Genomic DNA, 16193 nt, shown 5'->3' on the forward strand with positions numbered 1-16193 from the left:
ACGCACCTCGGATAACGTTGTCCAACCTAAGAACCTAGGTTATTAGACTGACGATCACCGAGGCGAAAATTCCAACGAAATATGGCGTTAAGTTAATTTTTCTCGACGAGGACATTTTGCGTAAAAAGTGTTGCAACATTGTCGAAATGTTACCTATGTACTAACGTCTGTATGTTAGTACATAAGTAAATGTAACTGTTTAGTACTCACATTTGTATTTGTAGGGTAATCTATATGTGCGGCCCTAAATTATTTGAAGCATCCCGAGAGGTAAGTAAAAGAACAAAGGACTTTTGGGAGTGCCTAATAATACATTTTCATATCGAATCTTTTGTACATTTTCTTCATAGATTATATACATATATATAATTGGGACAATTTTAAGCAAAATAAGACTGATGGCAGCACTGTAAAAAGGTCGAGGAAGGCGGCCTAAAAAGACGTGGCGAAATGATTACGCGTAAGTAGGTAGGTATAGGTATAAGTAATTTATTTATGGCGTAAGAAAAAGATAAGTGGCAGGATATGGGGAACTCCTTTGCTCAGATACCTTCGGCTAGGTGGCTCATTAAAAAAAGCTTTTACATAATACCTATGTATACCTACATATAGTAGTATAAATATCAAAATCTATAACTACATCTATGCTTGGCGCCTGTTAAATGTAAATGTAATTAACACAATAATTAATTGTAATACACAAGTTGTGTCAATTAATAAAAAACATACCAAAAATAGACTTCTACTGTTTTATTCTTTTAATCGATTTATCGGCGATGTGAATAAGTCACCTTAGAAAAAGAAATACAAATTCCTTTTAAAATAAGTCTTGTAGCTTTAGTTGCTAAGAGTAGGTATTTCCTTGAGAACGTACAACGGTAGGTGAATACCTACTTGAGAACTGCATTTATGCAGATTGTCCTAAATTCAGATTGCATTCTATCGGTTGGTATAGTGCCAACTAACAATAAAGGAATTCTGGCGCCAAAACTCGCAATTATAATATTTAATATTAGAACATGTTACCTATATCGGTGTTGCGTTTAACCATGACCAGCTTAACAATAGTTTCATGGAACGTGACGTAAGTGCATGTAAGATCCAATTCGAGATTTCCCGCGTAGAGTAATTTTCGTTTGGTCGCCGTCACGAAGGTAAGGCGTGAACGTGCATGCCGTTTGCCGGGTCCAAAGTCCGCAAGGTAACAGTGACGTCGAGCGAACGTGTCGTGGACAATGCTTTTGTTGAAATCTAATAGTGCATGCCAAATTATATGGTTTTTGGAGCGGTTGCATGTTGTATTATACCAATGGGCAATAAAAAAGAAGAAAAAATTAAATTAAAAAAAATAAATAAAAAATCGACAACTGGTCAAATCGTTCTAAATTCAAATGAATGCTTACAATATCAAAGAAATTTACTTAAAATATTAAATATGCCGTAGTTAACAGCCCTTACACGAGGCTCGTACACAGATGATTGTAAACAAACATTTGTTACACGAGGAACATCACAAATGTGAAGATGATGTAAAAATACAACTGTTCCGTATGTAGTGGATATTGTTACATACCTTCTCCAGACACTCTTGGCCGATGGCGTTGGGGTCCACCTTCACTTCGAGAATCACAGAATTCGGCTGACTGACTAACCACATTTTGGTCAACATTTTATTTAAGAAAACCGTAAAAATAGACGTTAAATCGAGGTCGCGTTTGGTTGTTCTCTAGACTTGCAAACACTTTTATATTAATGTTTATCTCACTCGCGTAAAGAATTTGTTTAAAAAAGTTTTTCTCAATTCGCTCTGCGCTATGTTTATCGCGTATTCTTTGTGGAAGTAAAACTGCGAATACTTCCAGTCGACGGCCATGCTACGTTAAGTTTGCCACCGAAATGATAAAGAAATTGTGACGTACCGCGCGGGGGGAGCTCGTTCGCAGTTCGACTACCTCCTATACAAACCATTTATATTTATACAGTATTCATCGCTGCTTAATAAATAAACAGTGTTAGGAGATGGCGGACAAATAAAGCAATGTACATCGTTTGCCGCTAATATGTCTGATTATACAGATAGGTGTACATATGTTCCTTTTCATTCAATTAGTATGAGACAAACAGAGATAGAAATATTTCAACGGCTCCTATTTACCGTGTGTTTTTCATACGACTTTCCAATAGTATAGAGAAATTATACCTATTACTTTAAAATTTCTGTAATATATAAAAGACAAATCTTAATAAATTTACAGTTCTTTAGCAAATCAAGCAACATATGCGAAAAAAACATTTTGTTCTACTGATAATTTAAACATTCGCGCGTGATGTAAGTGTAGCCAAGTACAAATTTCTATGCATACAATTTTAGAAATATAGTTTGCAACATGGCATTGTAAGATAATCTCCAAAAACATATTTTTTTTAATGACATGAGATTGATATACGAATAATGAATTCATGTTATATAAATAATTTGTATAAATTATAATCCAATATTTAAGAAAACTTGATTTGTACGCCATCTATGAGGCTTTTATATTAATACTTTTACTATCATATACAAACGTCACAAAAACGGCATTCCATTTAACATGGGCTTTCATTTGATAACAAATGTAATGATATTTTTAATAACTTGCGATATAAATAATTAATTTTCAATAGGTAAACTAGATAAGGAATATCCTTTGTTTCTAAAATAATTATTTTATGAAATTATTCTCAAAATAAAAGACATTTCGCAATAAAATTACGATTCATTTTACGCACAATATTCAGAGCACGAGCCGACGATAGCGCCAATCGTGACAGTATGGTGGAACTAATGTAATCATATGACTTTCGTCACGACACTCCACTGCGCTTATTGATTCGCGTCTTGGTCTTGATTCTTGCTCGACATAGTTTTTGTGTGTATCAGAAATGGCGAGTCAGACACATGGAATCCAACAACTTTTGGCGGCTGAGAAGCGCGCAGCCGAAAAAGTCTCAGAGGCGAGGAAGCGTAAGTATATTTTACTATGTTTTTCGTACACCGCCCTTGTTGGCTACGTCTTGTAAGTGTCCTTACAAGTTTCATCTGCCTACCATTACTAATCGACATGTTAAAGTATTATTTGAAATCCAAAACTAAAAGTCATCTTATTCTATCAACGAGGTGGCGGTCTTTTATCATCACATGATTGCTTTCATATTCTCCGTGATCAATAGATAACGCAGTTGACGAATGATCTAATTCCTCTGGAACCATTTTGCGCAACTAATTTGTGTGGCGTTAAAACTTTAAAACTCATTTAGATTGTATAATTCTTACATTTAGAACTGATATTGATCGTATTTTAAAACTATATGTTTAAGGTCACAAGATCAGTTCTACCTGAAGAAAATCGCAATCTATGAAAAAACTCGGAGCTTATCCATAAACCTATATGTTTTGGAAAATTATCTATTAATCTGCTAGATTAGAGATTTAATTTATCTACATAAGAGTCATTACAAAAGACTATAACTGTAGTCATTGTCTTGATTTCTGTTATAAAATACAGACCAAAATCATTTTGATTACAGGAAAAGCGAAACGCCTAAAGCAGGCCAAGGAGGAGGCCCAGGATGAGGTAGAAAAGTACAGACAGGAGCGCGAGAGGCAGTTCAAAGAGTTTGAGGCCAAGGTAATTGACATACAGCCCTTGATAAATTTAGGCAAATCAGTATCTATGTCCAACAAGGAAGTTTCTAGTGAGAGGGTCTAATTGGTTGTATGGAAAACTATTATTATGCATACTACATATAGAAGCCAATATAAATGACATATTAGGTTCCAGCGTCATTTTAAACATGTCTTTCACATTCAAGTCTTTCATGGAAATCAATATCTGTCTTCTTAAGGTATAAGATGGAAAATGTGTAAATACAAAGCCTCATGACTTATCTACACAGAAATAACAGCTGTGTGGATCATTTGACATCTGATAAGAAACATGTTACAATATGATTGATACTATAATGGTTATGTAAAATGCATTGAAGTTGTAGGCTGTGTAATACCTTGGTATGTGCTAAGTGAATTTTGCTGATGTGACAATTTTTTTGTTGACTTAATTACCAAGCATTTGATGTGTTTCTGATTCTATTTATTGTAGTGTCTTGTTTATTTGTTCCCTACATGACAAAGAACAATATTCAATGTATTTCAATGCAAATTTAGGTGTCATTTGCATTACTTTACTTTAAATAAAGTTTAAAAAGTGTGCTCACCCCCGGTAGGCAATGACTTGGCTGTGACTATGGCATTGCAAAGTCCATAGATGGCAATTGCTGTTTAACATCAACTGGATTGTTTGCCTACTAAGACAATAAAAAAAACATAGGGACAAACGAGAATGTATTTCACCCCTTTTCCTCCATAAATTTTGCAACTAATACCCTTTTTAAAGGGTTTTTTAGAAGTTGTATTCAAAACCAATAAATTATTGCATAAATGAATATTTATTATGAATTAATTTCATTTATTGGATTGGAAAGAGTGAAGTTTACCTTGACACAGTATCTCCATACTTTACAATAAAATACATTTTCATTATATAATTTAAAGACTATATTATGATAATCTAATAATGATAATTATTATAGATAAATATTCTAAATATCAAACTATATTGTCCGCAGCACATGGGCACCCGGGAAGGTGTTGCTGCTAAGATCGATGCTGAGACCAGAATCAAGATCGATGAGATGAACAAAATGGTGCAGACACAGAAGGAGGCGGTATGTACCATTTTCTGTGTTATATCTATGTGTGATTACATAGTTTTCAGATTGGGATTATGGGATATTAAAGATTTAGATTGTTACACGCGCAGAGGAATTTTTTAGTGTAAAATAAATTGAATTTTGAACGTTAAACATTCTGAACTTAGAATGAAAGTACATATCTTTTGCAGTGTTCTTAAAATATATTTACTTCTATTTTAGAATATAAAAAATATGATGAGTCTTTGAGGTTGCATAAATTTATGGTTTCTAGCTTTCATGCATATTTAATTAGCATAATATCACTTTAAAGGATTTAGTATAACTGGTATTTATGCTTCACTTATTTAATTTGCATTTAGATATAATTACATGTTTACATATTTTGTACCTTTATCTCAAGTTGTCATTTGCATAATAGAATAGATAAAACAATAACATTCAAGGGATGTACATCAATTATAACACCAACATTATAACTTAGAATTGGAATGAGACTCCAGTTTAGATAATTTATTAAAGTGTATTTCTGTTGTTATTAGGGTTCATATTTATAATTGTCGGCGCAGTTTAATAAACGTAACTCAGCTGTTTAAATCCATGATATGCTTTTCTAAACATATTATTTCAGATGTCTTAAAATCTTAATTAAACAGGGATGATATTAAGATGTTGACTGTAACTTGACAGCTTTTCGGCTGATATCACACTTCAGCCCGGTACTGTATAGCATCTATAAATAAAGTCCTTAGTTTCGATTAATATTCTGTTTTACATTACATAGGGTGGCAAAAAACAAATATATAGGTTGTTTTGATAGTTATATATAGGTTGACAGGAAAAATATAATTGCTAAAAACTGTATGGGCGTTAGTCAATAGATTTTATTAAAATTTTCGGGAATCAGTTTTTTTTTTATAAATAAAAGCGTTAATCTATTTTTTTTTCTTTTTCAGGTGATCAAAGACGTTCTCAACTTGGTGTACGACATCAAGCCTGAGCTGCACATCAACTACCGCGTAGTTTAAGCAAACTATTTAAAAAAAATTATCGCCTAATTAAATTTTGATGCGATCACTTCTAACTGTTATCAATGTAATTTGTTGTTTATAGGCTACCTAGTTGGAATAAGCGCCATTTTGTCACATGACAGCTAAACACGCGGGAAACGTCACTGGCCGCGTTGTGTCATTTAACTATTTCAAAGATGGCGGAAAACCGCGGTAACGTGAAGGTTTAAATATGCAGCCTCCATTTGGAATATTTATACGCCATATAGCTTAAACTTCTTAATATTACGGGAATCAGCTCGGTATCATTCCAATACGTTTGAAGATCCGCTACGGAACACAAAAAAAATATGTAATCGTAAATTGTAACTATGTTATTCAATGTTGGATAGAATATAAAAATAAAGTTTGAGAAAATTGTTTCAATGTTTTTCTTGGTAGTCCGAGGGTACTGTACAGTATTAGATAAATATATTTTATTGTTGTACATTATTGTTTTATTATGGGTTGTAGATCGGCTCTGATGACTTCAGTGCTGTGTTTCTGGAACACAAAAAAAAACACAATTTGCTGTAACATAACAGAAATTCACGACGTTTTAAAATTAAATTTGATTTAATTAGATCGCCCTCACTTTGTTTTCAAGTTATCGACAACATTTTTAGGTTATATTAGTACTATATGAAAAGTCATAAAATATATCACTGTATAAATATCAATAGATACATTAGCACTCTCAATATACTAGTTAAATTGTTAAACATCATTATTTTAGAGCTTTGCCTTAATGTACCATCCTTGCCGACCACCACACATCACACAATCTTCCAAAGTTCCAACCACCTTACCGTAGCTGCACCTTCTTCTCCCCAAGTTTCTCGAGCCACGGTACCACCGCTCCAACAGTGGAGAACACCGCGGGCTGGTCCGCTTCATCGCAGCGCTTCGAAGAGAACGACAGGATGCCTACTAACTTGCCGTTCATGATGGCCGGGCCGCCAGCATCGTGCTAGTAAAATATGGAATCAAATTTATGTGTGAGTTGGACTTGCCTTCGACTTCTCCTATTTGCTCATTATTCAAAATATTTATAAGCGAGTCAGAAACTAATACACCTCAGCGATGATGATATGATAAAATGATGAGGTTTCTTGGATACCCTAGGGATACGGTGCAAAAGAAGACCAGCATTGTAAGGGAAAAGCTTTCCGCTTAATCGTAGAATAGTCAGTAATCACAAATCTAGTTGTATGCTATACTAGGTTTAAATTTTGAGGCAGTGTAAGGAATTATCATATAAGCGGCGATAGCCTAGTTGGGTGTGGAACGGACTGCCGAGACGAATGTCCGCAGGTTCAAATCCCCAAGGGCACACACCTCTGACTTTTCTAAAAAATCATGCGTGTATTCTTTGTGAATTTATCGTTCGCTTTAACGGTGAAGGAAAACATCGTGAGGAAACCTGCACATCTGAGAAGTTTTCTATAGGAATTTCGAAGGTGTGTGAAGTCTAGCAATCCGCACTAGGCCAGCGTGGTGGACTAAGGCCTAATCCCTCTCAGTAGTAGAGGAGGCCCGTGCTCAGCAGTGGGCAAGTGTATAATACAGGGCTGATATTATTATTATAAGGAATTATCATATTTAGAACTAGGGATCTATGCAGATGTTATTTATGTACTGATACTTACATTGCAAACGTTTTTCTTAACAGTTATAAACCCAGCGCAAAAATTGTTTCTGGTAACCAAATCTCTGTAAATTAGTACCAAATAAATGTAGGTTAGTTTCAGAAAAAGGTCGTGCAAATAAAAAATATTTTTGTTTTACCTGCCATAAACCTCTTGGCAATCTGCTAAGTCATAGACGGGAAGTTCCACCTGTTGCAGTAACACTTGACCTCCTGTTCCAGACATACCCTGAAAGTTATAAGGAACTGTGAAGAAAGTCGCTATCTCTTGCGTACATTTTAGCAGCAACAAAATTAAATATTCTGGTTCGAAGGACCCAAGCCAAGTAGCTTCTTGAAAGAACGCCCTCGCATACCGAAGTTTGGTGCGGAAGCTAGAACTTGGGCACTGGGGATACCACTGATGAGCTGCATATAGACTCTGGCTACCATAGGAATAATTTTATAAAAAAACAACTGTAGGTAATGCTGACCCCGAGAAGTACAAAATAAGCATTAAAATCTTTACAAGAACATAGTATTAATCACGTAAAGAAATTCATCAAGAATCCTATAAACTAACTTACCAACACAGAACCCCATCCTAAGAACATAATTTTATTATCAACAGGTACGATTTTGTCTCTAGAATATTCTATCACATCCACAGGTGCTTCTTTTCTTCGTAACGTCATGTTTTTATGAAGTTTTAAAATAGCAAAGTTGAACTCCAACGAGGTTGGTTTGTAGTTGGGATGGAAAAAGATCTCAATCACTTGGAGGAGTTCGCCTCCTGCCGTGGCGTTGGTGGAACCTACTCTCACTGTCAGCATCTTGACGTATTCTCGGAAGAAACGGTTGTTGTATTGTCTGTGGGAGATGTTTTGATTTGAATTGAATTAACATGCTTAATAAAGAACCTGCAAGTTAATAATTTTGATATATTTAGCAGTAGAACTACAGTTTAATGCAATATAAACTAGCTTTTAAAGAATCATTTATTACTTATATATATATATATATATATATATATATATATATATATATATATATATATATATATATATATATATATATATATATATATATATATATATTACTGTCCCTTGATAAGTGTTGGTGGAGTTCAAATATATCTACCGTCGACCATTGTATATACCATTATGTCCTTCAACAGTATCAGATCAGATCTATTCTGACTTTCTTGTTTTTTCACTATTCTAGGATTCTAAAATACAAGTTCCATACAACTGCAAGCAATGCGCAGCGGTGAGCACTCGGTCGGTGTCGATAACCACCGCGCCACACCACAGCTGTTTGTTCACCAGTAGCGCGGCCATGAAGGGAAAGTCTTCGATGCTCGCCACCTCGTCTGGGTTGTAGATCCGACGGTACCGACGGTCCAGTGGCGGGAATGCTCTGGTTGCTATAATATGGATTTTTAATATAGATTTTTTATTTAGAATATTATATTTTTGATTGTTGAAGTCATAGATTTAAAATATTAGGTGTATATTGAATAATTAGGTGTGCGAGACGCTCAGTTGACGGAACTAAGCGCCAGACACTCTAGAGAGGAATTTTCTTCATTATCCACGCTGTGGTCTGTTTTGACTACAGTATAATTAGATAGTTGTTTCTATCTTGTTTTGGCAGTTGTTTACTGTCCATCCATACACTTCTTCGATACGTATAGAAACAGAATAGCGAATTTACTAGTAGTGCTGGTGGTAGTGGTCTCCGTGAGCCCCTCGTCTCCAGCTCTCCTGCTCGGGAACTCGATCGGCAGACCCTCGTACTGCCACTGCTGGTCCGGGACCATATTACGACGCTGGATCTCTTCGCGTTCCACTGGAAAGATTAATTGTTTTGCATAATCTGTTTTTGTAATTATTTAATGCATATGCTATTGGTATGTTTATATTGTCTTACTTCTTACCGATATTATAAATGCGGAAATTTGTGCAAATGTTTGGATGTTTGTTAGAAGTAAACGCGGAAATAATTGCACTGATTTGGATGCAATTTGGCACATGATAGAACATATCCTTGATTAATACATGGGATGCTTTTTATCCCGGTAATTTTCTCCAATGGAGCTGGCGTCGTATTGTAGGCGCTATAAATCGGTACAGTATTTTAGGAACTATTTTGTACCGGAAAAAGCATTCCCCGGGGGTAAAATCGTGAGCAACAGCTAGTAAAAAAAAACACATACACTTATATAAATAATTAAGTCCCTACTGTAACTGAACACCACTTCACTTATCATCAGGTGCGGTAGGTTTAGTTTGCCATGGCTGTGTAATAAAAGTAGATTAGTACTGTGTAGGTAGTTTTTGTAAATATGGATAGGTAGTTTGAACTTTCTAAATTGGTCGAGCCATCCTGCAAACTTATATGTCTATAATATCTTCTATGGTTTGGGGAATAGCGAATATTTTAATTTAGCTATAAAAAACAGCTATTAGAGGTATAGAGGAACATATTAAAATTACAGGATGTTCGTGAGCAGTAGTTTGTTACTTAGTTACTTACTATCGTCGGAGGATGTGTCGCCAGTAGGAGGTTCATCTCCATATACCTCCCTGTGCGGGGTCACACCAACTAATAAAATTATAAAGAACGCCATTTTGTCTTCCGCGTTTCTAACCATCATTTTGTGGACTATTCTTTTTTAATTTATGTATTTTATGCTATGATATCGGGTATTTTATTTACTGCCATTGGCTTGTTATATGTAATGACAAAATTGATTTTCACCTCAATAAAACATATCGAACAGCGCATAAAATATTTATTACAGAAGAAATGGATTATGTTATCGTGAACAATTCAATGCCAGCCTTTGCCGTAGCCGTAGCCGCCCAATCCGTATCCGCCAAGACCGTGGCCGCTAAGACCGTAGCCGCCAAGGCCGTAGCCGCCCAATCCGTGTCCAAGACCGGACCAGCCAACTGACACGGGAGCAGCTATGATCGGGGTCTTGATTATGGGGGCTGTGATTATTGGGGCGTGGATGGGCGCGGTGATAATCGGTGTGCTGATGATGGGGCGGATGACTGGGGCATGGGCGATCGCCACGCTCGACAGAGACACGCCGTGGTTCACGATACTCGATCTGAAGTGGACTGGAGTCGAGAGACCTGTGGGAGGAGGTTTAGTTAAAAGTTGTATGCGTTGTTTATGGTATGTTAGTGTTGTTAGTTGTGTTAGTAGTTAGTAATGGGCCGTTTTGACCCACCTTTCCTTTTCTAGCGAATACATGTTAAAACGGAGCGACAGCTCGCTTGACTTTGCCCCATGTTCTGAAATGTATTCGCTCTTTAGCCTATCCGAAAGACAAAAGAACATAGTTAGAGAAAAGTAGTTGACGACATCTTATGTCCTATTCATACTATGTATGCCATTTTCAAAACCTTTACAAAATTTCGAAATTCAGAAGGGAATGAAATTTACATTTACTCGGCTAGTCGATTATGTTTATTTTTTATTTAATTATTATAATCATTGCTCTGATGTTTAATAACTGCAGCGAGTTTCACTTCCGTAAATGCATAATTAATTGCTCACGGGTAATTATTAACAATGCCAAATAAGCGAAACTACATCCTTCCTTTGCGTGCTTAGAGGAATGTGTTATTACAAATTACGGCTGTCGTCTTGGTAAAAACGTTTTACATTCAAATAATGTTTTTATTAATAATTTAAAAAGTAAGTTTCAACATTAAAGTTAAACTAAGTTCTAGAATTTACGAGAAAAATAGAACGATTTGTGTATTCTGTTAGAATCAAAAAAATGATCAGGCGCGGATTTTTTGAAGGTATGGGGGTCAAACAGCAGTGCAAAACATAAACTTTACTACAAATTGCAATCAATGTTAGTAAACATACTTTGTTAATTGTCTCCCACACTAAAATACAAGAAATTTAAGTTAAATTCATGCAAATAATCTGCTAATAAATATTGTTAGTAGGTTAGTATCATTTATAAGTTATTCTATTTAGTCCATCATGTTAGCAAATTAAATACAATAAATGTTAGTCATGAAAAATAATAAATACCTCACCTCGTCCGAGGGAGGCAGTGACCCCGCGGCCTCCCCTGGATCCGCGCCCGCACAACACAGGCAGATCACCGCCTTACCTTAGCGTGATTTTCTGTTTGTCTTGTGAGTGTTCAAAAAGTGTCTATAGTGAAATGAGTTACCAAGTCCCAGTCCCAACGGTGGGACAGGGTTAGTGACCACCATGCCGATGAGGGCGAGAACTATTGCCACCTGCGCAAAAAAATATATTCTATAATTTTTTTAATCACTAATTTCACGAAACCATTAATTCTGAGCACAACTTTTACACTACGGGTTAATTGTATTTAATGGGGGTCTAGACCACACACTTTCTATACTTTACTACGGCTCTTACTTTACAATTTATTTTATAAATTAATATCTAAATCCAAACGCAAATTTAAAATATGTATTACTTAATTCGATCTTACCGCGCACTTCATGTTGTTAGCACACAGACTGCTGGTTGTTGTGTCCGTCTGTTTATATATATTGTTGGCGAGGGCTCGCCACGCGCCGTCGAACGCTGGCGAAACTGCATCCTGTCTCGAAACTACGGGACCTGTCCGCTTGATGAATAGACTATTCGCTGGTGGGAGGTACTTACATTAATATGGTGGCAAGATATTTTTATCCGCTTGGTTATCGACCACCGTACATAATAAAACCCATAATAACTTAAGGGCCGTTCAAGTATTACGTAACGCAATTTTTGAAGATTTTTGACCCCCCCGCCCCCCCAATGTAATGCGCCGTAATGTTTTCCTGTACGCCCCCGCCTCTCCTCCCAAAGTTATCTAACTCTTAAGTGACATTTTTTTATAATATTCACAATTGTTAATCTATAATTCACAAATGTTAATCAGTCTTTGTATCTGGTTTCAAACAGGTCGGCTAAAGTATTGACTGGTGAGGTGTAATCTTCCCTCGCTAGTTCTCTATGTGGACCCAACTGCATTTACCATCACGCGTAGAGGGATCACTGGTATGCTCGTATAAAAAAATATTTCAAGCCAAACTGGTTAGATACATTTGTGGGAAATTCGGTGGATTTTTCTCACAAGCGGCGGGCCGAGGATCGTTTGTGTATGAGTTAGTAGTAGTTAGTAAGAGTGGTATATTCTTATCTACCTAGTATTGCCTGCAGTGTTGTTTCTAATTGACTTCTGGTTACTATCAGGTTCACTGTAGTTATAACACTAAGTCTGAGTCAAAAATTATGATTTGAGATTGTTAATTTATTATTTTGTAAATAATCAGACCGGCCAAATCATTGATTACTAAATCTTACCCCAAAAATTAAAGAATTGTGTTGCAGCTTGATTGTACCCTGGATTTGTTGATATCCATTATCCATAACCAGTTGTCGCTTTGTGTTAATGACCCATATACAATTAAATAGGACATTAATTCTATTGCCTTTAAAGACAATAAATGGATAATAATATTTGTAGGTAGGTACATAATTCTCTTTAACGGTGATGTTCACACTAGGCTGCGTTTGTATCATAGACATCGGTTTTAATTTCATTTACAAATAATATATTGTAGTATCTCTTATAAAAATAATTATAATTCTAAAGTAAAGGTGGGTGTGCATATGTGTGTGTGTTGTTTATGATTGCATAATGTTAACAAATTATGTTTGTACTTTCAAGATTGTCTAATGATTGTAATGAATCTCTTATATGAAGACATATAAGAGATTCATTAACAGAGTTGATTTTACTTTTCTTCAATAAAGGATAATGTTGAACACATTTTTTTTATTTTAATCTAAATACATGGAGATAAAAGCAGGAAGAAGTGCAGCAGAATAGAACGGCATTATGAAATATAAGATTTCACACGACTGTGTTCATGTCCTGTAATCACGTTAATGGATAGCGAATCTAGAAGTTTCTATTAATTTCTATATTCGACAATAAATCATGCAAAATTTCCTAATTTAGTACTATTGCCGTTAATCGGCGGATTTAATAATGATCGTATAATTTATTCGTTTCATTGGTACAAACGAAGCCTTTGCAATATTATGCTAAATTTAATTACCAATAGATTAGGTATCTATTCATTGTTTTTTTTTGGTAGATAAGTCCTTTATATTACTTGAAATCGTTATTCTTACTTTCTTTATCAGGGGAATATTGCTCTCGACTGAATAAAGACTACCGCACATGGTGAAAAAAAAACTATCCTCGCTGGTTCCAAAAAATGTGTACCGTGGTCTGTCAGTTTACATCTAATATTTATGCATATTGCGTATTGTTAAGATCTTAACCCGTCAGTCGACATATGGACTGTATCAAAGTAAAATATGAAGCCAGTGTTTGTAATGTTCATCCATGGACTGCGCGAGCGCCCAGTGCCTTGGCCTCAGGTATTCAACAGTGTGATAAGAGCAGTAGTGGCCCTGTCGCGAGACCCTAAACGAGCGGGCGGAGCAAAAAAGGTCTCGGTTTTAACAGTTTCGTCAGTAAGATCGTAAAATAGGTCCCTAAGGCATCGCGCGAGGTCCCGGGCTGTTGCCCGGTTCGCTTCCTCCAAAGGCTGTCTCTGGATAAGAGCTTTTTTACACCACGGATGTAACAGCCTGAGTTATGTATTCCCACTTTACGAGAGTAATGTTATAATAAAATAAAAACAAAACAATGTAGCAAATTAAAACACCTAAGAATAAAAAAATAATACTTTAATGAAATAAAATAATAAATAAGAGCGCTTCTTCGCTCGATGTAATATGTATAAGTAAATCCGTAACTATTAGAAATGGGCCTGGACGTGTAATGTTTTCATTGTGACTTCAATATTCTTCTGTACGTGTAATTACTGTAAAAAGAAAAAAATGTTTTTAAAATTAATATGTTATTAAAATGATACGCTCTTCTTTTTATTATGTGGGTAGATATTTAAATCTAGATCGAGTACCTTATCTCTCGCCATTACAGGCGAAAATTATTATTGCAAGGTTGTTACGTTGGCTTACGTACCGACGTATCCCGGAAAAGCCTATAGTAGGGCTTTTACTGGAAAAAGCCAAGAGGATGGAGCTGGCAGCTATAAGCAACAGTAGGTTTAGTAGTAATAAACCAAATTAGCATGCACGTACCTTCCACCGGTCGTAATCATAGTCCCACTTAGACGATATGCCGTCTATAGGGTTCACTCGTAGCTCAAGTATCCTTCGCAACTGCGCCTTCTGCGACTCTTTCGACAACGAAGGAGGGAGAGGGTCCCATACTGAAAGAACAGTATGAAATATTAAAAAAAAAAAGAAATGGGAAAAACTGGGTACCTATATATTATGCGTCCGATATTTGATCGTACATATCGGTAGGAACCTAACGTAAACAGGTTATAAAACCGGAGATGCGTCCATTAGTCTTAAGTATTGTGCAATATACTACATACCTCCTATTGGTAATGGCTTACTTGCACCCAAATCCTCTAATGTAGGATATGCAATAAAACAGTAACAAACCGTAATAATGGTTGAACATAATGGCCCAGAAGGAGAAGGAGACGCCAATTAGCACGAACCCCAGGATAAACTTCCACTGGCCCGTGGGGTGTTGGAACTCGGCGAACGTCTGGCAGAACGAGGCTCGGTATAGCGCCTTCTTCTCCTCGCAGCACAGGAGTTTCCAGTCGCCTTTCTCTTTCTCTCTAAGAGCCTAGAGGATAGTGATAAAGTTCCAGTTACATAAACAATGTGCTAATGAAATGATTGTTTTAATAGGCCACAATTCTATGACTTTTTTGATATAGCAGTCGAAACAGGGTTTTTTGGTTAGTTCTTAAGATAAACCAAGTAAATGTTATGTGATTACATAGCTCCAATTCATCCACGACAACTTTTACCCTGAGATAAATAGGAAAGCTTACACATATATCCCTAGTGTTCTCCTTAAACCTTACAGCAGGAAATGGATAATGAGCATCGTCCTTGTAATTTGCCATGCCATTGACTCCAAATCCCACCCAATCCCGGTTTCCGATCCTGCAACGGTTGTAAATTGTTCTAGTGTTGGACAATGCCGGCAAAGCGAGCGAAGTTTTTAATGCGTACAAGGACATTTTCGGTGTTTTGACTATGTCAGAAATTGACAGTGACGCGAATATTTTTAAATGTTTCGGATTCAGCCTGATTTATGATTACTGTAAAATAAATGTTCAAGTAATTATTCGTTAAAAATTATATTGAGTTGGAAGTTATTAATTTATTAATTTTTTAATAGTATTGTTTATCAGGCGATGAGGTTTTGCTATATTTATAATATTTTCATTCCCCCTCCCCCTTTGTTTCTTTGACTGTTTTGGTGGCGTAATTTAACACGCATGTACACGGTACCAGTACGACTATTACACCGGCCCGAGGTCCTGGGTAGATATTCTGTCTCCGGTAAAAAATAATTATGACTGGATTTTTCCATCGTAAAACAATATTCTGTTGCAGCACAGAGTTAAGACGTTGGGTGTGTGATAACATCGGAAAACATGTAAAGCCATTGGTCCTGTGCCTGATGTTAATTCGGATTTGTTTCACCGGACTCTGATGGTGAAGGAATAGAGAGTGCATCTATGTATTGCGCACACATTTATGCAGTATATCTCCTGCGAACTTGGCTGATCTCCGTTGAGATTGGCCGCCGTGATTGAAATTCGACCTAGAGTGATTCATTTTAAAAATGGTGA

At 36.1% G+C, this 16193-nt stretch overlaps 5 protein-coding genes and 1 long non-coding RNA gene across 6 annotated transcripts in view; 2 read left to right on the forward strand and 4 right to left on the reverse strand.

The window, feature by feature from the left end:
* Nucleotides 1-1910, reverse strand: part of LOC115445302 (E3 ubiquitin-protein ligase MYLIP) — a 34632-nt gene extending 32722 nt beyond the window's left edge. Inside the window, exon 1 of the mRNA XM_030171524.2 lies at nt 1574-1910. Within this exon, the coding sequence (XP_030027384.2) occupies nt 1574-1669 (96 nt within the window). The 5' untranslated portion in view covers nt 1670-1910. The remainder of the gene's footprint in view (nt 1-1573) is intronic.
* Nucleotides 1911-2840: 930 nt separating this feature from the next.
* On the forward strand, nt 2841-6182 carry LOC115445306 (V-type proton ATPase subunit G-like). The gene is made up of 4 exons (XM_030171528.2): nt 2841-3007; nt 3571-3671; nt 4669-4767; nt 5709-6182. Exons 1-4 carry the CDS (start codon nt 2926-2928, stop codon nt 5778-5780), a joined length of 354 nt encoding a protein of 117 aa, XP_030027388.1. The 5' UTR covers nt 2841-2925; the 3' UTR covers nt 5781-6182.
* LOC115445298 (trypsin-7) lies at nt 6176-10206 on the reverse strand. Its single transcript, XM_030171519.2, has 8 exons — nt 9967-10206; nt 9145-9279; nt 8677-8854; nt 8016-8298; nt 7590-7678; nt 7451-7514; nt 6611-6771; nt 6176-6305 (listed from the first exon to the last, which is right to left on the reverse strand). Exons 1-8 carry the CDS (start codon nt 10085-10087, stop codon nt 6263-6265), a joined length of 1074 nt encoding a protein of 357 aa, XP_030027379.2. The 5' UTR covers nt 10088-10206; the 3' UTR covers nt 6176-6262.
* A 2-nt stretch (nt 10207-10208) lies between these two features.
* LOC115445305 (cuticle protein 64-like) lies at nt 10209-12351 on the reverse strand. Its single transcript, XM_030171526.2, has 3 exons — nt 11930-12351; nt 11639-11708; nt 10209-10574 (listed from the first exon to the last, which is right to left on the reverse strand). Exons 1-3 carry the CDS (start codon nt 11939-11941, stop codon nt 10264-10266), a joined length of 393 nt encoding a protein of 130 aa, XP_030027386.2. The 5' UTR covers nt 11942-12351; the 3' UTR covers nt 10209-10263.
* Nucleotides 10539-13254, forward strand: LOC119189894. The gene is made up of 2 exons (XR_005112661.1): nt 10539-10617; nt 12388-13254. It is a non-coding gene; the product is annotated as an uncharacterized LOC119189894 (long non-coding RNA).
* A 921-nt stretch (nt 13255-14175) lies between these two features.
* LOC115445308 lies at nt 14176-15619 on the reverse strand. Its single transcript, XM_030171530.2, has 4 exons — nt 15384-15619; nt 14980-15172; nt 14608-14738; nt 14176-14327 (listed from the first exon to the last, which is right to left on the reverse strand). Exons 1-4 carry the CDS (start codon nt 15573-15575, stop codon nt 14325-14327), a joined length of 519 nt encoding a protein of 172 aa, XP_030027390.1. The 5' UTR covers nt 15576-15619; the 3' UTR covers nt 14176-14324.
* Between the last annotated feature and the right edge of the window lie 574 nt (nt 15620-16193).

The sequence above is a fragment of the Manduca sexta genome, chromosome 4 (genome assembly GCF_014839805.1).
Source record: "Manduca sexta isolate Smith_Timp_Sample1 chromosome 4, JHU_Msex_v1.0, whole genome shotgun sequence".
Classification (NCBI taxonomy): Eukaryota; Metazoa; Arthropoda; class Insecta; order Lepidoptera; family Sphingidae; genus Manduca; species Manduca sexta.